Source organism: Pseudonaja textilis, chromosome 2 (assembly GCF_049901715.1).
Source record: "Pseudonaja textilis isolate UNSWEBS1 chromosome 2, rPseTex1.2, whole genome shotgun sequence".
NCBI classification, from domain to species: Eukaryota; Metazoa; Chordata; class Lepidosauria; order Squamata; family Elapidae; genus Pseudonaja; species Pseudonaja textilis.
In genome coordinates, this window is record NC_141991.1 from 97,199,838 (window position 1) to 97,224,924 (window position 25,087).

Here is a 25,087-nt window from a genome sequence, read left to right on the forward strand (position 1 = left end):
TTTAAAGTCCAAGATGTATCTTGACTGTGAACTCATTTTTTGTTTCCCTTAACATTAAGAATTCTTACAATTATGTGATTATTCTTCTTGCTACTTTTACTTCCTCAACAAAGCTTTTCTTATTACTTAGGATCAGGCCAAGGAGAGCTGATCCTGTGCCTTCCTCTGCCCTGGTGGAGAATATTGTCAGCAACACAAATTTCCAACTTTGGGTATATATTAATTATCTCTCAATAAACGTTGGGGTGAAACAAACACACGTACATAGAAACACACAGTTTCTAACAAACCTTTATTAGAGTCTTTTCAGCAGGTGATATTGTAGCCCTTCCCAGCAAGGCACAGACAAGGAAGCAAGAATTACATAGACTTCTCTAAAGTGTGTTTAATGTAAAGATTGAAGGTAAATTAGGGAATCTTGGAAATGGCAGCAAATTTCCTATCTTACTGCATTAGTGGTTGATTAAGGTTTGTATCCCTTTGAACCATCAATTTCTTCCTAGGCTTTTTGTAGCCTGGGCTGAGCTGCTATTTACTACCAAATTCTTTCGTCTCTCTTGATGCCTTAATTTCCAATGTTCCTTCCATGACTTTCCTACTTCCCATAATCTCTCATAGTACTCATGTTAGTAATTAAAAATAAAACCGGCTCCTATAGTAAGAGTTATTAATTTAAATTCATCAGACATATATTTATCAGTTCTTCATTTCACCGATAAATCTATAATGTTTAAAAGGAAAGAAAAAAAGTGCTTTTCCAATATTGGATTTTTAGTCAGAGAATTTGGCCCTTTTGTTGTAGTCTATCCAGTTTCCATAACAGTATTACTTGCAATGAACTAGAGTATGTTCTGGATTTAGCTTGAATTTTGTTCAGTGTGTTTCTGCTCACTTATTGCCTTACACTCAAAGCCCACCACAGTCAATTTATGACCTGGTTTTTAATCTACTTATCAATTCCTAAACTTATTTTCCAATGGGATAAATGTTTCATTCTAGGCAAATTATCATATGACTTGCTTCTAATGTAACTTTCTCTTCTTGTAAGGCAAAACTTTTAGCAAGGAGTAAGATAGAATTGTCTTAGCCCTCAATTAATCTGGGCTTATTTTCAAAGGGCATTTCTTGTTTATTATATGCAATTTTCAATATTTTCTTCTGTTTTGGTAAGTGGATCACACCTGAATGTTTATGGTACCTGAAACGGAGATTCTCAGCTTCTGGTCTTTAATTTTATTTAATCAATAAAATATTTTGTTAAGGATCTGTTAGAAAACTTATTAACTTACTTACAAGAATATCTGTTTTATTCTGATGACAGGGAAGGATAATGGGAACCAGCCTTATCTTTAGTTCCTAATTTACCACTGAGGACTATATCCAGCACGTCATTTTTGTGCATGGCTGATAAGAAATTAGCAAGCCGCCATGAATAGAGTTGATTACATTGGTCAGCCATGTGCAGCAAAAAAGCAAAATCATTCTGTCCATCTGGGATATCAAAGACACAACAGTCTTCGTGCACTTGCTTAAAAGAATATTTCTGCAGTGGTTGCCACAAAAGCCATAGGAATGAATAAACCCCCACAACTCCATACAGGAATATTAAAAAAATATAAGTAGCTATCAACTTCTGTAGAATGAAAGCCATGCTATGAGTACAGATGAATGTAGAGTAGCCAATGACGTTTTGAATGTCTGCCTGGCAAACATGCTTGAAGGAGATGGATCCTACACAGTTGAAGGTATAACCTAGCACAGTTAGAACCTTTGCCGTTTTGAAGACGGTTTGTCCCAAATAGATTCTATAAATCATCCTACCACCTTCAGTGTGTGCCCTGAATCTACGGATCTTCTCAAAAAGGGCCTGGCCAAGTTCCTGATCTTTTGAATCTAGGATGGGAGAAGAGGAAGGAGACTTGAGTTGTCCTAGATACCCCACATTAACAGTATTTGTGCACGTGCCTAGGAAGCGCTGGCAACCTATTTCAGAAAGAGCCTTGGTGGTCCAAGGTGACTCAAAACATTTCACAAGAATGGACAAGAAGTGTTCAATCTTTGATGAGGTCTTAGGATATCGGAACCAGAAGTTGTTGCTTGCCATTAAGAACAGTGAGTTGACAAGTGCAAAGTAGGGGAAATACTTCAAGAACAAGGGCAGAACTTTCTGATAACAGACATAGCTGATGTATAGATACTGTTGGTAGTCCAGGTTGATTGAGCGATGACTCTTTGCCACAGGAAACTCTTCACTGAGGGTTTGATCCACAGCTCGAGGCTTGGGTACAACTGCTGAAGTCTCATTTAGCTTATCATTCAGAGGAAGGCAAGTCATGGTATCAACAGAGATTAATAGAGTTCCTGAGAGAAGAGAAATAATCAGCATTGCTAGTACTAAATAGTCCATCAGAATATCCCACCAAGGCTTTAAAGACTGGAACTGGGTAAGGCTGTCATTGAAGAAAGTGACTTCTGACAGGGCAAACATCACTAGAAAAAAAAAATCAATAGGAATATGAGTAATTTGTTTGGCTTTTGCATTAAAACAGGTGTCAAACTGGCAGCCTGGGGCTGGATGCGTCACACACAGGCCACGCCCACCCCAGCTCCGCGAAGGGGGGAAACGTCGCAAAATATCATGTGACGGCAATGTGACGCTGCAACTTTGACACCCGTGCACTAAAACAAGCGAAGATTTTAGAGCATTTTGTTGTCCTAACTTCAGTTTGAGAGCTTAGAAGACAAAGATCTATAACAGAAACAAGAATTATAAAATACTGTTATCTGCTTGGAGGAAAAACTATATGTATTTCTGCAATTGTTGCAGAAATATGAAATGAAATAGCTCAGGAGTGATGCAGAACATAATAGTATATATTTCTATATCTCTATCTATCTTATCTATATCTCCTTTTGACTTTTGCTAATTACATTGTGCAAATGTGGTTTATTTACTGAAAAATGGTTGAACAAACAGTGGTTTAGTAGAAATGCAAATTAGGCTACCAAAAAAATTAAATTGAAATACATTGTCTCATCTGCTGTAGAGGGAAGTATACGTAATCCTCCACTTACAACCACAATTGGGACCATAATTTTGGTCATAAGTTGTAACAGTTGTAAACTGAGGCACCCACATGCTCAGACTTAATTTTATGGCAGTCATGAAGCAAATCATGTTATCATAACTCTGAATCACAAATCACTGAATAAATCACATGGTCATAAAGGTGAACCCATTCTCCTAAATGAAATGAATGAAACATTTCAAATCACAGTCACGGGACTGCAGGACACTGCAACCAGTCATAAATGTGAACTGGTTGCCAAGCAGCCGAAATGCTGTCATGTTACTGTGGGAAGGGTGAGATTTTGCAACAACCAGAAGTGCTTTACGGACTGTAAAGCACCCTTTCTGAGGCCACTGTAACTCTGAAGGGCTATTAAATGGCCCACTGTAAATCAAGAACTATATTCAACCTACTGTATATTATCAGAGAAGCAAAAAAAAATCAAATATATTTTAAATGCTTGTCTTTTACTGAATGTAAAGTATTAATAAATAAACAAAATGCAGTATAAACACTGAGCAGATGACACGGCTTTTTTTTTAAGTAAGCCGGGGGGGTGGGAGGGGGGGAGAGAAACCCTTACAGTATTAACTCAAATGGGAAGTTTCTTACAGTTTGGGTAATTTTATTACTGTTTTATAAACAGCCTTAAGATCAATGGTAGCTGCTGGTCTATTAAGTTTTTAGATGAAGTATTACTTCATGAGCTGAGTTGGTCTTTGTTTTAGAGCAGAGGTGTCAAACTCATGGCCTACAGGCCAGATGCATCACACGCTGGCCAGGCCCACCCCTGGTTCACCGAAGGGGGGGGAAAGTTGTAATACGTCACATGGTGAGTTTGACACCTGTTTTAGACTGTTATATAGCCTGATTTGTAAACCATAGTTTATAGCTCAGTTTGTCATGTGTCATGTACCTTATGCCACCAGACTCAAAATTCTAGACCTAGAAAACCTAGAACTGTGCTGCCTTCAGTCCGATCTAAGTATAGTATATAAAATCAGACAGTGCAATGTCCTACCAGTCAATGAATACTTCAGCTTCAACCATAACAACACAAGAGCACACAATGGATACAAACTCAAGGTTAATCGCACCAAACTTGATTGCAGGAAATACGACTTCAGCAACAGAGTGGTCAATGTCTGGAATTCTCTGCCTGACTCTGTGGTTTCTTCCCCAAACCCCAAAAACTTTAACCTTAGTCTGTCTACTATTGACCTCACCGCTTTCCTAAGAGGTCTGTCGGGGGCGTGCATAAGCGCACCAACGTGCCTACCGTCCCTGTCCTATTGTTTCTTTTATTTTTCTTATATGTACCCATTTCATGTATTCATAACTATGTATATACTTATACCTATTATCTATGTAAGCAATTGACAAAAATAGATAAAAATAAATCTGTAAAACAAATACTGCCCACCTTACAGCTTACCCTCATTACCCACCAGTGACCACAAGCCCCATGAATCTGCCTTCCCTCTCTTATTCTTTCCCTTCCTCTGTCCAACATCAGCTCCTCACCTGCAGGAAGCCAATCCTTTCCGCAGGCAATCTTCTCTTCCTTTTTTTTCTATCCAGGAGGGTACCCGTTCCCGAATCTTCTCTCCTTTATCCGTGATTGCCTACGATTTCTCAAGGCAACTCTCAGCAGCCCAAGAAGCTTTATTTCATCTCCATGGCAGCTGAGTGAGGGAGCAAAGGACTGGAATGGGGGGGAAGAACAAAGCGAGTGTGACCTAGCCAGGAGGACTCATTCGCTTTCAGCGTGAGCTTGCCCTCTCTTGAAATGCAAACAGCAATACACGAAGGATGCGGAAAAGGGGAAAAACTAGCAAAAATCACTAAACATATTAAATCACAGAACTATTAAGAGAATTTTTTTTTAAAAAAAAAGTATTCCTCCAAATGGCGCCTACAGACAGTTTAACAGTGGTGTCCCACTATTAAAATTACAGAGGCAAAATTCTCACACCAGGAGATGGAAACAAGCAGGATATCTGACAACATCTTTAATCCAAACTTTTAAGCTTCGCCCTGCCAAAGAAAACTTATTTTTAACAAATGCAGATTAAAGTGGAACACCGCAGATAAGGACGATTGCCAAAGGGGGAAAAATGGACTAAAGTTGAATACAGGTAGTCCTCAACTTATGATACAATTGAGCCCAAAGTTTAAGTTAAGTGAGAAATTTGTTAAGTGAGTTTTGCCCCATTTTATGATACTTTTTTTGCCATATTTGTTAAGCGAATCACTGCAGTTGTTAAATTACTAACACAGTTGTTAAGTGAATCTGGTTTCCCATTGACTTTGCTTGTCAGAAGGTTGCAAAAGGGGATCCCATGACTCGGGGGCCCTGCAACTGTCATAAATGTGAGTCAGCTGTCAAGCACCAAATGTAAATCATGTGGCCATGGGTGGGTGTGTGCTGCTGCAACAGTCATAAGTGGGGAATATGGTCATAAGTCACTTTTTTTGGTGGTGTTGTACCTTCAGGCGGTCACTGAACAAACAGTTGTAAGTTGAGGACTACCTGCATGGCAGCGAAAGAGGTAAGAAGATGATAGGTGTGTATGTGGGGGGACTCTATGGTGTCCTCTTCCCTGGATGCCTTAAGCAGGTGCTTACCCAGAAACTTAAGAAAGCCCAGGAGATGACTCTTCCATAATTTGATTCTCACGACCCTCTTAGGTAGAAACATACTGGAATCGTGCTTAGGTTTTGAAGGAAGCATCCACAAAACGTTCTTGGTTGCTTGTCTAGGCATTTGCCCTGGGAGTTTCAGAGGTTTCCCACCTAAATATTAGCTAAGGGGCCTCAGAGCCTGCTTAGTCAGAGAGCTCGAAGGGCGGCTCCCTGCTGCCACCTGCAGGGGCAATAATTAGCGTGATCTGGGAGGCCAGTCATCCAGGACAGGTCATGCTTTTTCAGGAGGCAACTGGACCTTCTTGTTTTTTTTCTTTTGAAGACGTTTCACTTCTCATCCAAGAAGCTTCTTCAGCTCTGACAGGATAGTGGGGAATGATCTGGGAGACTGCTAAAAATATCTGGAAATTGTCCAAGGAGCTTTAATCGGGAAGAGTGTCTCTTCTGTTTTAAAAGCTGGAATCCTGGAATGCAAGTAAGCAAAGGTAGCAACTAATGTTTTTTGACCCTGTGTCTTTTGCTCTGGGTAATCCGTCTGAAAAAACTGAATGGCTATCCATAAAGGAAGTGCAGTACCTGCAACCACCTTGATTTGCTTGCACATTCTGTACTCTTTTGAGTTGTTCGGCACCGGAGGCTGTTTATATAGCAATTGCCTCCTAGGTAGCTTTAAAGTGATGCGTGGTTAGAGCCCTTTGCTTTTGTTTAGAAATGTGCCCAACTAATTAGGAAAAACAATCACTCAAAAGGTAAACTGGAATAATAGAAACCATTAGAGGGAATAAAGATCTGGGGAACCATTTCATCACCTTGTCTCTTTAGTGCATGTTTTATGGCTGGTTCTGGCATCTGTTTTGCAAACAGGCAACAACTTCCCAAGGGGGCCATTTAATGACGAGACCTATAACGTGCTCTTTAAAAAAAACACAGCCAGCCACAGCTCAAATATTTTACTCCCAGACTTGTAGCTAGGGGTGGTGTATAGGGACTAGCTCCCAGCTTTTTCTGGTGACCTTAATTCCACTTTTTCCTAAAAAGATGAGGTAAATGAACTTTACATTTTTTAGGCTTTCTGCGGGCTTACCACATACCCGTTCTAAATTATTTAATACTAGGATTCAATAACAGTTGGCTTCAAAGACAAAAACAAAGTTTGGGGGGAGACAAGCACAAAAAGTTACTCATACAGGTAGTCTCCATTTATAAACTCCTGTTTAGCGATTATGCAATTTCTCCAAAAAAAAAAGATGTGTCCATTCCTAACATTGTGTGTAGCCTGTATGATACCTATAATTCTAGGAATACAGGTTGGTTTCCAGTTAGGGTTGTCTTGCTAGGACTCCTGATGTCCAATAGATGGCAGCAAAGAGCCTCTCCTCTCTCAATTAGGTTTAGTTGACAATGAATGGCTAGAATCTCCATCTAGAATACCATTAATCACAGCTCCATCTCATTATTCTACCAGGACTCAAATGAACAGCATTCTTAAATGTAGTGTAATGAGTTTATTTGAAATACTTTGGACTCCATTTTAATATTCTTAAGAGGGAGATTTTGTTCATGGAAATATGCACATTTCACTTGTTTTGTAATAGGGTAAAACAGCCTAAAAAGCTTCAGCAGGCCTCCTCTTCATTCTGCTAAGTGAAGCCTTCAATTTCCGTTCTAATGTGCTGATTGACAACATCTTACAAGATAAAGATTTCTTACAATAAAGCTCAATTTCTCATGACTTCGAGGACTCATATATGGACCTTTCTTGACAATAATACAGAAATGGCATGCTATTCAGTTTTTGGATTACCACCATCACCACTTTTCTAGCTCTCTCCCCTAACAATTCACATTACCACATCTGTCTATTCTTCCAGACCTGCAACCATGTTAAGTGAAAACCTCATTTATTGATTTGCATAGCTTATATTTAATTAAGGATGCAGTTTTACTCTAGGCAATACAAGAACAGATCACTTCAAGCACACAGCTCTATGCACCTGGCACATACCAATAGATGAGGTTGCTTGTCATTGGAAAGCTATGAAAAAAATTCTGGGAAGGTTGACTTCTCATACAAAGGCAGTCGGTTTCTTGACTGGATTTTCAAGATATATGATGCATTTCTTTTCCCTGAAGATAGCTCACAACAAATCCGTAACATGCAGAATCAAGCTTCAACTATCTGTGCATCATTTCCTATAAGGTTTAACTAATTAATTTTCTGCCTTACTTTTTTTAAAAAAAATCATAGTTAGGATATTCTGAATCTTCACATTTTATCTTAGATAAAGGAGGCAAATTAGCTTTCCCCCCCTGGCATTCCTTAATTAACATCAACCACTAGGTGGCAACAAGATGTAACAGAGAACTTAATTAGTAAACGTTTTAGGAAGGGAAAAAGTGGATTAAAAGGCTCTGATAGAAGGTAAAAGCATATGCAGTCCTTTCATGGTGTTTCCAGTCTCTAATGACATCTGCTTCTTGAAGTCTATAAGAAATGTCTGGTAAGTAAAAATGCCTTTGAATCAAGTTTGGCTCCTGGTAATTTTCATCATCTGGTCTAGGCAATTTTCCTGCTGTGATAAGGAAGTATTTCGTCATTTGGAGGTGACAGAGAGGATCTAGATACATGTAAAATGGTGGCCCATTCTACTTTCCCCCTAAAAACCAAGGTGATATGGTTACAGTTTTGTGGTTCCACCCAGCCTCCTTCACCAAGTTTATGGATGGCCCAATTATGATTTGTATATCAACCCACTTGTCCCGATGCCCCCGCTGCACTCAGCTAAGATACAACTGAGACAGTCCAAGGGCTGCAAGCTGAAAGTGGTTGGTGTTTCTCTTAATATCCTGCCTTAAAGACACCATGTCCAATCCCAAGACATCATGTACAGGCAATGTAGGGATCACTGAGGTGCATCAAGGAAAGGTGCATCAATTGAAAGGACAGGCTTTCGGTTGGAATCATTTCAATTAGATCTGTCCTGTTTCCTGTGAGACCATTCCCTCAAGTCTGCTTCCTGTCTTCTTTGCCTCCCTTCAAATCCTCTTATGGCTACAAGGGAGATCAGAATTCCAGCTATGCCACAGCCACTTTTCATGTCTTAAAAGTGTTTGGCAACTCACCTGGAATGTGAAGCCTTAAAATTGAATAGCCCTTCCTGACTTAATACATGTCATTCAAAATATAATTGAAAGGCCACTACTTGTGTAGTTCTACAGCCTGTCTTGATTGGGAATTCTCTTCCCAATGGCCAAGATAGACCTTCCTTGCTGACAACTTGTTCAACAACCGTTCAAAATTATGGGGGTCCTGAAAAATTAGACAATAGTCACAAACTTGCAGCTATCACAATGTTCCAAGATCACGTGATCACCATTTGCGACCTTCATAGCCAACTTCCAAGAATCAATGGGGAAGCTGCCAGGAATTTGCAAATCAAAGGTACATGACATCATGCTTAAAGACTCAGGGTGATTCACTTAAGGACTGCAACCCGAATTGATCTCATAACAATGTCACATGACATAACAACCTTACCATTTAGTAATGGAATTGCCAGTCATTATTGAGGACCACGAGTATTGCTCCCAGAGAAACTCTGTTTTCTTGTTTCTTCTCATGCTACCTTCTTAGTGTAGTTTACAGTGTCACCTCAATCCTCTCTCAATTTCCAGCTGTCCAGTTATTCACTGGCTCCATTTCAGTTGCACACATCCAGACAATCAGTAGGTGGCAGCGAAGATTTATAAAAGCTAACCCTTTGCAGCCACCTGGTGGTTATGAAGTTAACAGGTCAACCTGCAGTTTCAAGGATTTTAGAAAAAGTCCCTCAGTACAATAAGAAGAATGTCCCAAAGGTGCTTTTTTCATGAAAAAAGCATCCTTGGGACAACCATGACCTGGATGACTGAGAATCTCCATAGACAAGAAAGAAAGAAGTAAAAGAAAAGCATGGAGTAACCAAGCCATTGTGTGTGCATCTATGAAGGAGCCTCTAAATATACTAAAACAGCCAAATGACATTAGAAGGGGCTGGAAATTCAGTCAAGGGACTTAAAGTCATGGCTCTTTGAATGCTGTGCATGGATCTATAATCTGGGTAGCCAGATTTAGGGTGGTGCAACAGGAAGGGAGCACAAAAAAGCAACTATGTGGATATGACTTGGATTTAGATTAAGAACTAGGATTAAATTGCCATTCAGCCACATTACTCAGTGAATGACTTTAATTTGGATAGTTTTGTACACTGTACTAAATCATAGTATGATTTGTTTAATTTCAGGCTTATATGACATGAGTCAGTCAACCTCTTACTGAGTGGATTGTTTTATGATGTTTCTGTATTTTTTGCCATTTTTAATAAAGGCCTGAACATTATTTCATGGTTTCTCCAAGGTTAGAAGATTGAGAAAAGTTGCTCAGGGTGATATATTATTTCACTGACAACTGAATAAGTTTTCTTTGTGCAATAACCAAATACATTTAATTCTTCCATTGTTTGCTTACAAAGTCTGGGTCATTACCAATGATTAATTAGAGGATAGCTAAATGACATAACTATATATTTATGGTTTTCGATCTCTCCTTCATGGAAGTACATAATAATTCAGGATACTAGTTTATGAATATTTCTAAATGCTACTTGACTCTATTTTATTAGCAAAAATATAACTCTTGACAGGGGTTGTAATTGCAAACAACGTACAGACATGTATACACACACACATACATATATACATACATACATAGTGTTGGTACTTAGGGCTGGTATCAAATCCAAAAATACAAGACAAACATTAGGCTTAGAGTACGTCATGAATTAGACCTTTATACCAAATCTATTCATCCATTTATTCTTTCAACTGGAGGTGAACCTGATACACCATGTATAGAATGCTAGTGGTTTACCATTAAATAAACTGTCAATCAACTAACCAGTTAAACTACTGGTAAATGTTGATAATTCATACTAAATGAATAAATAATAATGACTGGGTCTTTACAGATATTTTGCAGTTATTTTTGAAAACTCTTTAAAGCTGTACATGTTTCTCTTTTGGCACTGTTGTCTTTTTTAGCACCGTTTTAGCACATTATTACAAAATAATGAAAATCCCATCGGAAATGAATGGCACCGATATCCATGATCTAGAAAAAACTGGGTTGTTTCTCATGAAAGAGTCCTTGGAAGCCTTCCCAGGCATAACCTGATATTCCTAATAAAGCAGTTGCTTGATGCTTCCTCAATGGAATGTCATTTGCTCTGATTAGAAGCAAGACACATCCTAGACAGCCTGTCAGAGGTACCATCAGGGCTGGAACTTAAGGCAGAGATCTAATGCTTTCTTCAAATAAATCAACAGAAAGACCTGCAATTGTAGATTCCTGAAAATCTTGCATTTCAAGAAATGATAGTTTATATCAATGTATGTTTTCTATTTGCATGGGACATACTTCATGTTCCCTATTATTACTTACTAATTACTAAGAGAATCTGTTTTTTAAAAATCTCAGGACTGCAACAGCTTGCTCAAGAGTCTTTTTTGAAGGTCTTTGTTGCATGACAACAATTATGATTTTCATTCTATAGGCAGAAGCTGAGAAAGCTGAGTCTTCCTTTAAGAATCCTGCAAAGGGTATTCATCTAAGGGAAGACAGTCTCATTAATGAGATGTAAGAGTTACGCTATATATCTCCTAATTTGTCATCTGATAGACCGAGGAAAAAATTAGGGGAACTGCCCCAATATTTCCCAGAACTTGCTTTGCATGGAAGGTACTTCAATCTGCCAAGCACATGGTCATCCTCCATGACAGTAACTGCACTGAGGAGATGCTCACATTGGCAGAACATTGCCTAGGATTTAGGCCAATCCGACAGAAAAATTAGAAGTTGCATCATATGATGAATCCTTATTGATCAAAGCAAATGCTTTGTGGTTTGGGTCTTCAACATTTCAGAACACAATTCTTCTAACAAAAAACAGAATAAAGACAGCTAGGTTATTTTGATAATTATGCAAGATTCCTAGTCCCTGACTAATTCTCACCTATTGCAATAAATAGGCAAAACATCACCCAGATCATGTTTGATAAAAGTAGTCCATGTCTCCAAACATGTCAAGAAGAAGCCGCAGCTTAAGAGTGGAAAAATTAATCCACTTGAAGAAGAGTATCTAGCAAAGCTTCAGAGCAGTTCAAAAATATGTACATATATAGACACAAAAAAATTAAATACAAGGATTCATTCCTATCTGGTACAGCCTTTTTTCTTATAAATTATTTATCCTATTTAACTGTTTTGAAAATAGGGGTTTTTCAGAAAAACAAAAACTAAGCAAAACCAAAATGTCACTTTCAACTTCTTTTTGCTGAGAAGAAAACCCTACACCTCTTTGTAGGGTTAAAGCTGTCAGCTCCTTCCTGATTTCATCCTGAGATACAGATTTGCTAGACTAAGACTTATCACGTCCATTCCATGGAGACATGGAAAAAACATTGGAACTTACTGGGAGAGTATCTGGGATGAATAGAGCTAGACTGTTACATGTTCTGGTTCTATGCCTACACAGTCAGCACTTGAGAAATTAACTGTCCTTGCTGCTGTTCACATCGGTCATTCGTCCTCCATTTTTACCCTTACTTCTAAAGGCAATGTCTCATAAAGATCGCTCTCCACCACCAGACCACTACGCTTGAGGAGTTTGCATTGACCAATCTCCAAGGGTAGGGCTTCAAGTTGGTTTCCTTTCAGCTCTATCCTGGACAGCAAAGGAAGCCAGCTTATGCGATCTGAGATGCGCCGGAGTTTGTTGTGTTCTGCTTTGAGAACTTTGAGTTTCCTGCAGAAGTAAATTTCATTAGGCAACGTCTCCAAGCAATTGTGTGAAACAGAAAAATATTGAAGGCTTTGTAAAACTCCCATCCCAGAAGGGATGACCTGAATTTTATTGTAGGAAAGATCCAAATAATTTAACCTAGTGCACATGAAGAGTTGGGAAGGGAGAGCTTCAATGTAATTATGGCTGAGGTCAAGTTGCTCCAAGGCCTTGAGTTTGCGGATATGTTCTGGGATGGTGAAAATCTGGTTGTGCCAAAGTTTGAGACATATCAACTTTCGGCAATGCTGGAAACTAATGACTTCCTCAATAGAAATCAACTTATTATTCTTCAAGTCCAGCTCTTGCAAGTTCACAAGGCTAAAGATAGCATGGGGGATCCGTTCCAGGTTACAGTTTATCAGTTTTAGCTCCTGCAGTGAGAAAAGCTTCTTGAGATTGTTTAGGGCAACCAACTTAGTCCCATCATTATGTATCCTGAGTTTTTGCAGGTGAGTGGCCAGATCAGCCACACTGGGTGGCAGTTTTGAGAAGTTGCTGTGGAGTGTCAAAACCTTTAGGTTCTTTAGCTCACGCAAGCTTTCTAGAGTTCCTGTCCTGCCCATCTCCTGGTTGAAAAATCCTGAAATGTACAACTCTTCCAAACCTCTCAAGTTGTAGATCCACACAGGTATATCTTTGATGTCATCAAAATTTACCACCATCACCTTCAGCTGTTCACGGAAGAACTTAAGGGAGGTAAAGGACAGCATAGCAGGACAGTTGATCAGCACTAGCTCTTGGAGATTGATCAGTTGAGTTACTGAGACCGGGAAAGTAACATCTTGGAGCAATTCCAGTTTTAGAGCTTCTAACTCAATCATCTCAAAAGTAGTGTCGGGCAACCCAGGCAACATGAAGAGATGGAGTTCTAGGCGCCCACTAGCGTTTGTCTGCAGTTTCTGCTGCAACTTATCACGTGTCCACTCATGATTGAGGTTGAGCTGTTTAAGTTTGAACTCACTGTCCTCAGAGAGGAATACAGCAAAGCGCTTGGAGTAAAGGGAATCATACTGGTCTATGAGATGAAGCATGAAAGCAAAATCATTTTTAACATCAGGGATGTCCTTGATGCCAGTATCCTCACGAGCAAAGCGAAATGAGTACTCTTTAAGTGGCCGATGAAAGAGCCAATAAAGAGTATAGAGGCAGGTCATACCATACACACCAAGGAAACAAAGGTAGCACATAGCCAGCTTAAAGAAGAGACAGGCTTTGGTATGATTGCAACAGAAATGGTCATAGCCTGTCATATCCTCCATTTTAACACTACAGGGCACGATGAACTTAATATTGTGAACTAGGACTGCATTGTAGACAATAATAACTAGAAATTTGCAAACTTTGAGAATAGTTTGGCGGATGTACATTGTGTAAAGGATGTCTCCTTTTTCGACATGGAGTCGGAACTTTTTCACCTTTTCAAACAAAGCCTTAGCTTCCTCGCCTTCCTTTTTTCCCAACATGCTACTGGAAGGGGACTCTAAAACTTTCTTTCCTGTAACAGAGCCTCCTGTAGGAGAAAGTTCAATGAGTTCACTGGGAACATTACTTTTCCTAATCTGATTCACCTTTCCTGAGCTTGTGTTCTCCTCTTCAGAAACTTCTGAGATGGTTCGAGTAGTCCAAGGTGAGTCAAAGCATTTGCTCATAATGGAGATAAAATGTTCAATCTTGGAACTGGTACCAGGAAATTTGAACCAGAAAGAGGCACACACCATGAACATCAGTGTATGGATAACAACAAGGTAAGGAAAGTACTTAGCATACCAATGAAGGGCTGTCTCATAACACATCTGATTGATGTAGCTGTACTGTTGAAGGTCTAGGTTGTTCCGTAATCCACTCATTTCCTGGTGGACAGAAGACTTGATTGGTTCAGAGTTATTGATTGTCCTCTTGGTGAAATCTTCACAAGTTAAATCAGTAAAAGCTGTGCCACTGGGAACATGATTGGGAAGGCAGATAATCTTGTCATGTATCACCTGCCATAACATATAAGTGAGGAAAAGAAACATGATATATCAGAGTCCATATGATACAACAGTTTACATCACATAACAATGGTCTGGTAGATTCCCAGAGGAGTTGATTGGGAGTTGACCATTTCAAGGTGCAAGAGCTACAATTTTCTTTTAAAAAAACCCAACAAAGAGAAAGGTAGCACAACAGAGAATAAGCTAATCTAGATCTTTAGCAATGGGCATTTCCCCAAATGTTACTTGCTGTGAAACACTGTCACAGTAATTATTCGATCCTTCAAATAATTACTTCAGGACATGTAGCCCAAACAGTACCCTAAAATATATTATTTTCTATTTTTTATGTACTGGGACGAGATGAATCCTGCAGTAATCTGGGACTGGAACTCCTGGTGCAGCAAATGAGCATACATAACTCTTTGGCCAGTATTCCTTACTTTATGCCAGCAGTGTTTTAATAACCAATTGTGATTTGATGAATTCTAGAAAAACATTACTAGGCTCCTTAATGGGGCTTCTTTCCAATGGACTTCTTACTAGAACGTCAACTATGCAAGTTGAGTAGATATATGACAGAGGCATAAGTCCCTTCATTGTTTCTGTTGCATCAACCCAATATATGATACTATTTTTCTATATGCCTTTTTACTATACCAGCTCTCACATTTTCTGTAGTGCTGAATTAGTTCAGTATATCCAACTTACACCATCTCTGATTTTCATACAGGTGACACATCTGTCAGTAAGCTATTGACTGATTGTGTGCCATTAAGTTGGTGTTTACTCTTAACCATATTGATAGACCAGATCCACAGTGCACCCAAATGCCACTGTAACCGAGTCCATTCCTGTTACTGTCAGTGGTCCTTTTTCTCTTTTCTTTTGCCTTTCTCACCATTTACTGTATAGACCATGATTTGAGCCTGGCCATTTTAAGTTTTGATTGAGAACCTTGGATTCATTTGTTCTTTCAGCTATTTGTTTGTTTTGATCAAGATAGTGAGGGAAAGGGAGAGGAATTAGTAGATATGCTTGACTCATTTGTTATATGTAAATAATTCATGAGAGTGTGTGTATGCGTATGCATGTAGGCTTCTGATCCTGTTGCGATATAAGAAGTCACTAGGGAAGAAAAGATTGCCCAACATGTTTCTATATGATTTCTAATCTCCCTAGACTGAAAAAAAAAAAAACCCTTTCCCAGGATCAAATCATAAATCCATCCCAGTACATGTAATCAACTTCCAAAGCCCTTTCTGTCATAAATATTCCGTTCTGCAATTTCAGTCAGTGACTCCATGATCTTGTTTTGGAATGGTATAGTCTGCTTCCATACTCACTCACTTGCAGAGTGCAGCCAAAAACGCCTATCATCAGCATGACTATAGTGATGTACTCAGCTAACACATCCCACCAAGGCTTGAGAACTTTGAAAGCAGGCTGCTGGTCTGTGAAATGCTTGAATTCAGCAACTGGAATCATACTGCCTGCCATAAAAAAAGACAAGAAGTTAGAATGGTCTCCGTTTCAGGAATGCTAAGTTGAATCCGAAGTTAATTCATAGCTTCATGCAGGAGCTATAATCATCTCTTCTTTTATACCTGAGGCATTCTGGGACATGTAAATTATCTGTGGATTTAAGGCTGTTACTCAAGCATGCACAAAAAGGAAGCCGCTCTAGATCTTTTTCCTATCTGTTAATCTGGATATAAAAACAAGTCAATGAGAGGTCTGTCATTTGACACATCTGTTATTCCCACAAGCATTTATTCCTATTAAAAGCCCTAATAAAGTTTCAATACACATGATCCTCACATCTAGGAATGAGTAGTATAGCCTTTGCTAATCTGCCATTTTAGGCCATTCTGACTGAACTATAATTCAGCATTTTTGGAAGCCATGTTTGGAGATAGTGGGAGAATATGATCCAAAGCTTCAAAATAGCAGGAAAGCCCTAGCTTTCAACTACCATTAGAGCAAAGCTCCTTACAGATATATGCCAGTTTTAATATATTTTATATGTTGATGTATTTTATATAACATTTTAATATATTTTAATGTTTTAAAATTCTTTATATTTTAATATGTTGAATGATAAAATACAGGAAACCAAATATTACAATTCCTAATTCTAAAGTTAACACTAAATGAAAAAAACTCCTTGAGTGATGCTACAGTTAATCACATCTAGTTTAGAGTTAATACCTTGGTGAACTGCTTTGGGACCTTATATACATAGCCTTGAGTTCCATAGTGGAAAAAAGGCAGGATATAAATACATCGTTTTTAAAAAATCAGTGTTTCCTGTAAACCCTGAAAATCTCAGAATGGTAGTCAGGTTTCAGAAAATTCTCAGTGGCAGGCAATGATCAAATGTTTTGTTTGAGAATATCTCTGTATATCCAGGATCACATTTCAGGGGTGGAATTGTCAACCTTAGAAGATACTATTGTTGTTGTTTAGTTTAATATCCCACCTTTTATTCAGGAGCTTAAGGTAGTACAAATAATTTCCTTTTCCTCTTCCTTTTCTCCCCAAACCAAACAAGATAAGGGCTGGAGGATGTCCACAGATAACACACACTGAGAAGGATGCCAAACTCAGAGAGGAACTATAAACTAGAGATATTTATATGATTTGTTTCCAGCGTTTGTCAGTATGCAGATCCAAACTCTTATTCAGTTGTCACATCTGCAGCCCATGAAGAGGATCAAGACCCTCTCCTCCTGAGGAGACCGTGTCTCTCCCTTATCCTCTCCTCCCTGCATGCCCTAGTATGGATAGGGGATGGGCCTGGGTCCTCCTCTGCCTGCTCAGCCGGCCTCTGCCCTTCCCCAGCCTCCTCCACAACCTCCCGAGCCACACTTCCACTCCCTGTTGACTGTTCCTCCTCTCCCTGAGAGTCAGTCTTCACCAGGGGCATGACACAGGGAGTTTTCCAAAATTAAGGAAGGACTTGAATCTGTGTCCCTCCAGTCCTAGTCCAACATATTGAAGGAAGAGAATATTATATATAACAATGGTTGCTGTAGCTACTTTTGATACTGCCTCAGCTGATCCAAGGTTTTCAACAGCTAAATGTGCATGTGTTAATTCCAACCTTCTTTCTTGGTAACAAGAAACACTCACTTAACTATGATAGTAGCCATTGTGAAAATGGGGTTGATTTCTAGTCATCAGCTGAAAATCAAGCCCTTGGATACATTATTGCAGAAATGATTTTATTTTCTTATAACCTATGCCAAGTTCTGTCATCATCTTTCTCTTTAGCTTAAGATGGAAAAGCAACAGGACCAAGTCAGGCATTATATGGATATCTGGACAACAGCCCAAAAGAATTACACTTGTAACCTTTTAGCTGCATTCTTGCCTATAGTGTATCTTCTGTCAATATAGAATGGAGTGTTTTTTTCAGATTCTGGGGTTGCTATAGTAACTATGCTCCCATTACACTGGCCTGGTCAGAAATATACCAAATAATATGTATGCCCAGAAATATGAGACTTAATATCATCATGACGTCATGCTCATGTGCATTAGTTGACACCTACAATACTAAAATACTGAAACAATTCCCATACGAGTTTTAGAAAAATAGAAAAGCACATTCCAGTGTGTAAGAGAGAAGTGATACTGATATAAACTCAAATGCTGTGGCTTCATCTTATGGACTAGTATTTTTTTTATTTATGACAAAGGGGGGATTAGTCTGATCAAAAGTGATAGAGAAACACACAAAAATAGATTGATTGTAATAGATTTTTTAAAAATCCCTTGAGCTTTTTCTCTTATTATATAGGTCTTTCCATTATCTCTTTTGTTTTTCAAGAATCATAGAATTTGCTTCCTTAGTTAGTTACTAGGTACAGTAAGTGAGGGTTACCTAAATGTATTACTCACTCTAGAGAGTGTATATTACTCGTGGAAAATTTCCTTTCCCATTGTGTTGAAATGGCACCTTTCCATTTCAGAAGATTTCCAGAAAGCTTAGCTATCAACTTATCTCCTCTAGATCTCCTAATACACCAGGAAAGAAATTTAAAATATTAATACTTTCAGAATCTTCTTACTGGAGCAACCTATCAATCTAAATGAGCAAATAACTTTGTAAATGAATATAAATATTTTTCTATTCTAATTTGCTTTGCTTTCCCTTAAAGATAGGGAAGCCAAGAATCTTATCTCCCATCTCATACTTCTAAATGACATCCACTTAGTTCCCAGAGAGGCTTTATTTCCTTTTCACATTTTTTTAATGTAACCTCTTTTATATAAAAGCACATCTGACTTTTGAAACTGAACAAGATAAATGAAAATATGGTCAAACAAAAATGGCATCTTTCTGTTCCTTCTTCACTAAAGCACATTGTTTTTCTTCTTTTGAAAGGAGGGTGGATTATTTTTAAAGAAACACTTAATAGTATTTGCTACACTATAATTTTCCCATACAACTTCAATTACCATACAATATTTATTTAGGAAATTTATAGAGCCACTGACTAGATTACAACAGTATTGGACTGATTAGAAATGTAATAAGTGTGTTAAAAAATAAATCATTAGCTACCACAAAATTTTCTCCCAAGCAAATTTTGCCTATCAAATCCAAAAGTGAATTCTGAGATTCAGATGAATTTAGTGAGGTTTGAGAGGCAGGAGTGAGAGACAGAGAGAGAGGAGAGAGAGAGAGAGAGAGAGAGAGAGAGAGAGAGAGAGAGAGAGAGAGAGAGAGAGAGCTGTTGCTCCAGTTGGCTCTTCAAAACACAAACCATAAATGATTTATAAAGTAGCTTTATAAAAATGCTTTATAAATCGAAAGTATTGTGGCCTCCAGTTTCTCCTTTCTGTTGAGAGGTTCCTGTTGATACCTGAAAGTCAAGTTTCTTATATCACACAGAACTGGACTTCTGGTGCATTCAAGTGCTGATAACCTAGGTCGAATAAGCAAGCTCAGTTTCTTATTTGTGAGAGGTAAAAAAAAAAAAGAGGAAAGCCTCGGTGGCGCAGTGGTTAGAGTGCAGTACTGCAGGCTACTTCTGCTGACTGTCGGCTGTCTACAATTTGGCAGTTTGAATCTCACCAGGCTCAAGGTTGACTCAGCCTTCCATCCTTTCAAAGTGGGTAAAATGAGGACCCAAAATTGTTGGGGGCAATATGTTGACTCTGTAAACCACTTAGAGAGGGCTGTAAAGCACTATAAAACAATATCTATGTGCTATTCCCTAAATTTCCATTTTTGGCAGGATGGGTGGGTCTGCAAAAGTACAAATATTCCACCACAATTCTACCTTAATAAGACAGGTCATGCAAAGTCCCATAGATTCTCTGGTAGAAAGTATATTGTGAAGCTGGAACTAAAAATGTTTTGCATTTTATTCAGCACCTTCCTGGCATTTAGAAAAAGATTGTACAACAATGGTCCCTGAAGAGATATTAAAATCAGAGAATTGTTCCAGTAGGAAAACAATGTATTTTTTTAAAAACGCACTAAAAATCATTGTTTGTAAGGTGTCACGTCCTGTAGCACATGGCTAATTATGTTCCATGGGGACAGGTTCTACAATTTTACCTTACATTTAAGCATACATCACTACGTAACTAGAGATTATACTGCAACCTGCTAAAGAGATTTTACAGTGATCTGCAGGCATCTTGAGGTGAGGTAACTGCATAGCCATAAAATAACCACAAAAGTTGGTTTTGCACAGTGATTCAGGACTTAGAAGTGAGCCATGAAGTATTGATGCCAAACAAGGTGATAAAATCAAACAAAGATTGTCAATATTGAGCAAATAGGTTTCAAAATGACAAACACAGTTCATAATGACAAATGCAACTTCAGTTCAGTGTAAAATGATGCATTTTTAAGCCCAAACTCTAACTGTACATAAATAGGATTTCAGTGGGCAAATGACTAACCAGGCATAGGACTTTATAAACACAAAGATAATTAAGGTTGCAGGTTCAGTAAAAAGCCTAAGACTATATTTGGAGTCTTCAGAAAGAGCAATAGAACGATGTTTTTATACTGTATAACCCATTGTAAGACTGTACTTGAAATATAATATAGTTCTGCTCACAACTTTAAAAAGGATATTGGAGAGCTATAGAAAATGCAGAAAAGAGTTATCAAGATGAATTGGAAGGCTGAAACAGCATCCTTCCAAAAAACACTACAGCAGTTGTGCTCTTTACAAAGGGGAGATATTGTAGTAGAGAAAATAAACCTAACAAACAAAATAGACATTGCATCCTTTTTCTCTCTGTCTTTTAGATGGAATCAGGGTCAAACTAAGTTCCTTTCTTTGCCTGGCCCTAATCCTATCAAAACCAGATTGGCCCATGGGCAGCCTTTACAAGGAAATTGCAACAGAGACAAACCCCAGTCTTCCATTCTCAATCAGTCTGATTACATCAACTTTCCACCGCCTTTAAACAATGGACTTTCTCAGTTCAGGTTGCCCTCCCTGAAAAGCCCCTTCTGCCTAAAAATGGAAATAATCTCAAGTAAACTGACAAGAACCTGCCTAACTTCCCCAAACTGGCCAGCAAATTCGATCTCTAGATAATTCGGCTTTGTAGTCTTCAAATTATGTTTTAAAAAGCTTTGCTATTTTGCAATGCAGTTCAGGGTCAATAGAAGGAAATTTCTCCACCGGGCTTAATAAATATGTGCAATTTGCTGTTAACAGGTATGGTCATGGCAGCCAATTTGAGTGGTTTTCAAAAAGACTTGACAGGTTTATGGAGAATCAAGCTAACAACCACATCAAGTGTTTACCACCCCTTGAATCATAGGCAGCAGGTCTGAAACACTGGCTGCTGGACGCATCAACAGAAGAAGTCTATTACCCTTCAATCCAGACTTGTGAATTTCCTCTATGCATCTAGATGTCCACTGTGAGCAAGTGTCCCTAAGGTGATCAATTCTATTCCCTTTAGTTTACTCAGGCCGGAATAGCATATTCCTAACACAGTGTTTCTCAACACTGGCAACTTTTAAGTTCTGTGGCCTTCAAGTCTCAGCATTCCTCTGTCAGCATGGTGGCTGGGGAACTTGCAAGTTGAAATCCACACATTTTAAAGTTATCACCTTGAGAAACACTGGCCTAAGATAATTTCCAGATAAGACTGGTAGCTGTTGTAGCACCAGCATAGCTAAATAGCAATATTGTTGATGAAACCATTAGCCTGAAGTACGTCCCCTTTTCTCCTGACTGGAGAATTCCAGGGGTTGTAATAGTTCTGAAACTTCCTGGATGGACAGAGAGTAACAGAAGTGCATGTAGGCCAGGGAATTCTGGGAGATGAAGTCCATACAACTTAAAAGTTGCCATCACTGAAAAACACTGGCTTAGGGTACACCAATTCCAATCTGACTTAACTGAAGAGAGAACATATTACCGGGATAGCAATTCGCCACCTGGCTTACAACTGATTGAAATCAGCATTTTCAAGTTCCATCTAATTGGATTATCTACCTTCCTCCGCCCCGCCCACCAATTTAATTATACAAGGGTGTGTGTGTGTGTGTGCCCCGCCCACCAATTTAATTATACAAGGGTGTGTGTGTGTGTGTGTGTGTTAGCAGCACAACTCCTTACAATACCCTTCCAAGCACGAGCTTGTTGAGAGTCCTCCCAGCAGAACTCGGGAGTTCTGGGCCCAAAAGGGACTTTCATGGGAAGACTGGAAGCTCTTGTTGGCCTTGTTTGCCCTCACCGGGGCGGGGCCACTGCCTGGTGCCCAAAACTGATCAGGAGCAGCTCCTGTCTTTTGCTTTCTTTTCTTTTCTTTTCTTTTCTTTTCTTTTCTTTTCTTTATTTTTATTTGTCAATTGCTTGCAAGATAATAGGTCTAAGTAAAAACATAGTTATGGGTACATATAATAAAAATAAAAATAAATAAAAATATAAAAGAAACAATAGGACAGGGACGGTAGGTACAGTAGGTGTCTTCAGCAGTTTTGTCCCCCGAAACTGAAGGCCCCAGAAGTCTCCCGCGTTCTCCTCCAGCCCACCTCCGACAAGACAGACGTGCTCGGCGGTGGAGGGGAGATGGCCTCCGGCCCTGAGGAATCAAGGACGCTTCAGGAGTCTGCAAAGCTGAAATATATCCATTCCGCTTTGTGGCGGGGAAAAAAAAATGCCTTCCTGCTTGGTTCATTCTTCCTACCGCGGCGGGATGTTTTGGGGACCGAACTGGCAAAGAAGCGGGAAGCCACTTGGCGCGGGACGAGTTTGGTCCAACTTAGCCAGCTCTCCTGGGTCAATCCCCTCCTTTCCCGCCTCCCTACTCGGAGGTGGGAAACGGAGGCGCCGGGGTACGCTTTTTCCCCCTAAACTGCCTCTACTACTTCCCGGTACTTTTTTCCCATATTCATACCATCCTCGTCTTCTCCCCCCTCCCGACGCCAGCCTGCCTTCTCCAAGTCGCCGCTGCCCTTCGGCCGCGTGGGGTTTGCACTTGCATCGCTTCCAGCGAGAACAGAGTTGAGGGCACCCTACTGAGGAGATTATGGCACGCAGTATCCCAACCACTTGCCTGTGGTCGGTGGTCTTTGGTCCTGATCCGGCTCTCCTGCTGTGGCCACCTGCTCTGGACGGCCGTGCCCCGCCTTCGCCGCTGCTTTCCCCGGCGGCAGAGTCGCCCTGTGCAAGCCGCCGCCACCTCCTCTACGCCCGCCTCCAGTGGAGCGCCTCTTCCTCCCCAGGCGCTTGGCGATCCCGCCTCTCTCCCCATTGCGCTAACTAAAGTGACTTTTGGGAGGGAGGCGACCTACTGTAAGGCGCTGCCGCCGTGGAGCAACTGGGAGGAAGCCGCCCGACAACCCACGCAAGTAACTAGGAACAACCTGGGACGGGCTGCCAGCCGGGAACCACCCTAGGGAAGGGCTTCTCCGGCTCGGGCCAGGCTGGAACTCTTTCCCCGGGCACTTGGTGGCAGAGAAGCAGATGAAGGATAGTGGTGGCGTCCTCTGCCTTGTGTACCAAGCGGGGCCAGTAAGTCCAAATATGAGGGAGAAGTCTTCCATCTCTTTTACCGTCCAAGCAGAAGCAGCATCTCCACCTACTGGGAACAGGTGGTTATAGGAGAGCCCTGTTTGCCTATCCCAGGAGTCTGGTAGCATCATCTTTTCCAACTAACAAATTAAGGTAGTTGAATCCATCTGATAAAGTCAGTTGTAGCTGGTATTATACCTTTATACAAACGTGATACTCATCAGAAACAAGGCTGCCACACTCCTTCGGATTTTTGACCACTAATGATATAAAGGTGTCAAAACATCGCATGCTCAGAGGCATCCTAAGGAAGTAGGGTGAGTTAGCTGGAATCTCTGCACTTGTTCTCATGACAGCTTTATGGTTGCTACCAAATCACCTGAATGCTGTAAATCCAAGCAAACGTTGTGGGCGTATCCAGATGTAGTAACACAATGAAGCAAATATGCAGAATTCCTCTGCTCACACAAGCATGTAAGGTGTTCTTGTTACTGGGTGACTGATTCTGGGATATGTAAAGCGCAAGTTTACAATTGCCACAAAAAGTAGTGTGTCTGGAATTATTTTAAACTTACCTCTCTGACTTTAGCCTGTGGGAAATGATACTGTATAGAGAGGATCCATAACCTGATGCTTCGATACCAGACAATAAACTTTCCCTGGATTCTTATCTGACTATTGGAACTAGATGTATAATTATCTAGCAGTGCCTTTATATGGGCTGAATCCAATAAAATAGAGGTGGTTCACAGAATCTTATGCAGCTCTCAAAACTCCCTTTCAGCTGAGAAATATAGGAAAACAGTAGCTTTGATTTATCATCGCTAAAAAAAATTGAAAGGAGCCCATACTTAGTCATGCTTGCATTTCTAATTGGCTCCTTCTGTTTGCACTGTCAACCTCCTCCCATTGTTAAGTGCACCCTTGGTCTCCTGCGTTGGCAGTAGAAAATTAAATAGGTGCATACTTAGCTTTACCAGCTACAATCACTAACTTATGTAACCTGCAATAATGATTTTTTTAAAAACCAAGAACTTACTGGACTTTTTCTAACATGTTTCATTTCATGTAGTGCTTAATGTAAAATATTAACATGAGCACTGTTGAGAAATAAACCTGCTTAAATTGGAAGTTAAGCCCATTGACTTAAAGGCTTTCTCTTTCAAATATATATGATTGGACTCACATTACTCAGAGGTGATAACGCCCAGTTAGCTGAAATATTCATGGCAGGGAAATCCTTGTCATCTTATCCAGGATAGTTCCCAAAGTTAAGCATCATAGGGATGATGGATAAAATATTGGTAGCAATGTTTACATTGTGTAGGTGTTGCCTCATGGCGAGATGAACAACAAAAAGTTAATAAATAGTAATGTGGGTTTGTATATATTTACCTTCATTAAATTTTCACAAGTTTTAATATGGATCTGTCACAGGAATAAAGATCAACTCTGCCAAATGGGGCACTTCTGGCAATTTCCATATCAAGTCTGTTATAAATGCAACA

General features: G+C 39.7%; 2 protein-coding genes across 3 annotated transcripts; both read right to left on the bottom strand.

Moving 5' to 3' along the window:
* Positions 1-315: 315 nt before the first annotated feature.
* On the bottom strand, positions 316-4,912 carry LOC113433616 (volume-regulated anion channel subunit LRRC8D-like). Its single transcript, XM_026696277.2, has 2 exons — positions 4,596-4,912; positions 316-2,490 (listed from the first exon to the last, which is right to left on the bottom strand). Exon 2 carries the CDS (start codon positions 2,486-2,488, stop codon positions 1,307-1,309), a length of 1,182 nt encoding a protein of 393 aa, XP_026552062.1. The 5' UTR covers positions 2,489-2,490; positions 4,596-4,912; the 3' UTR covers positions 316-1,306.
* Positions 4,913-10,525: 5,613 nt separating this feature from the next.
* On the bottom strand, positions 10,526-23,406 carry LRRC8E (leucine rich repeat containing 8 VRAC subunit E). Of its 2 annotated transcripts, XM_087924632.1 has the most exons (3): positions 23,118-23,406; positions 15,922-16,060; positions 10,526-14,580 (listed from the first exon to the last, which is right to left on the bottom strand). In XM_087924632.1, the coding sequence occupies exons 2-3, from the start codon at positions 16,057-16,059 to the stop codon at positions 12,334-12,336; spliced, it is 2,385 nt and encodes a 794-aa protein (XP_087780758.1). In that variant the 5' UTR covers position 16,060; positions 23,118-23,406; the 3' UTR covers positions 10,526-12,333. The 2 variants fall into 2 exon arrangements, with proteins under 2 accessions (XP_087780758.1, XP_026552060.2); XM_026696275.2 differs by lacking the exon at positions 23,118-23,406 and having other exon boundaries at positions 15,918-16,052.
* Positions 23,407-25,087: the final 1,681 nt, after the last annotated feature.

Coding starts and splice junctions, on each gene's coding strand:
- LOC113433616 (XM_026696277.2), bottom strand. CDS start 2,488: ATGTTTGCCCTGTCAGAAGTCACTTTCTTCAATGACAGCCTTACCCAG.
- LRRC8E (XM_087924632.1), bottom strand. CDS start 16,059: ATGATTCCAGTTGCTGAATTCAAGCATTTCACAGACCAGCAGCCTGCT. Junction 14,581..15,921: donor TTTTTGGCTGCACTCTGCAA/GTGAGTGAGTAT, acceptor ATGTTATGGCAG/GTGATACATGACAAGATTAT.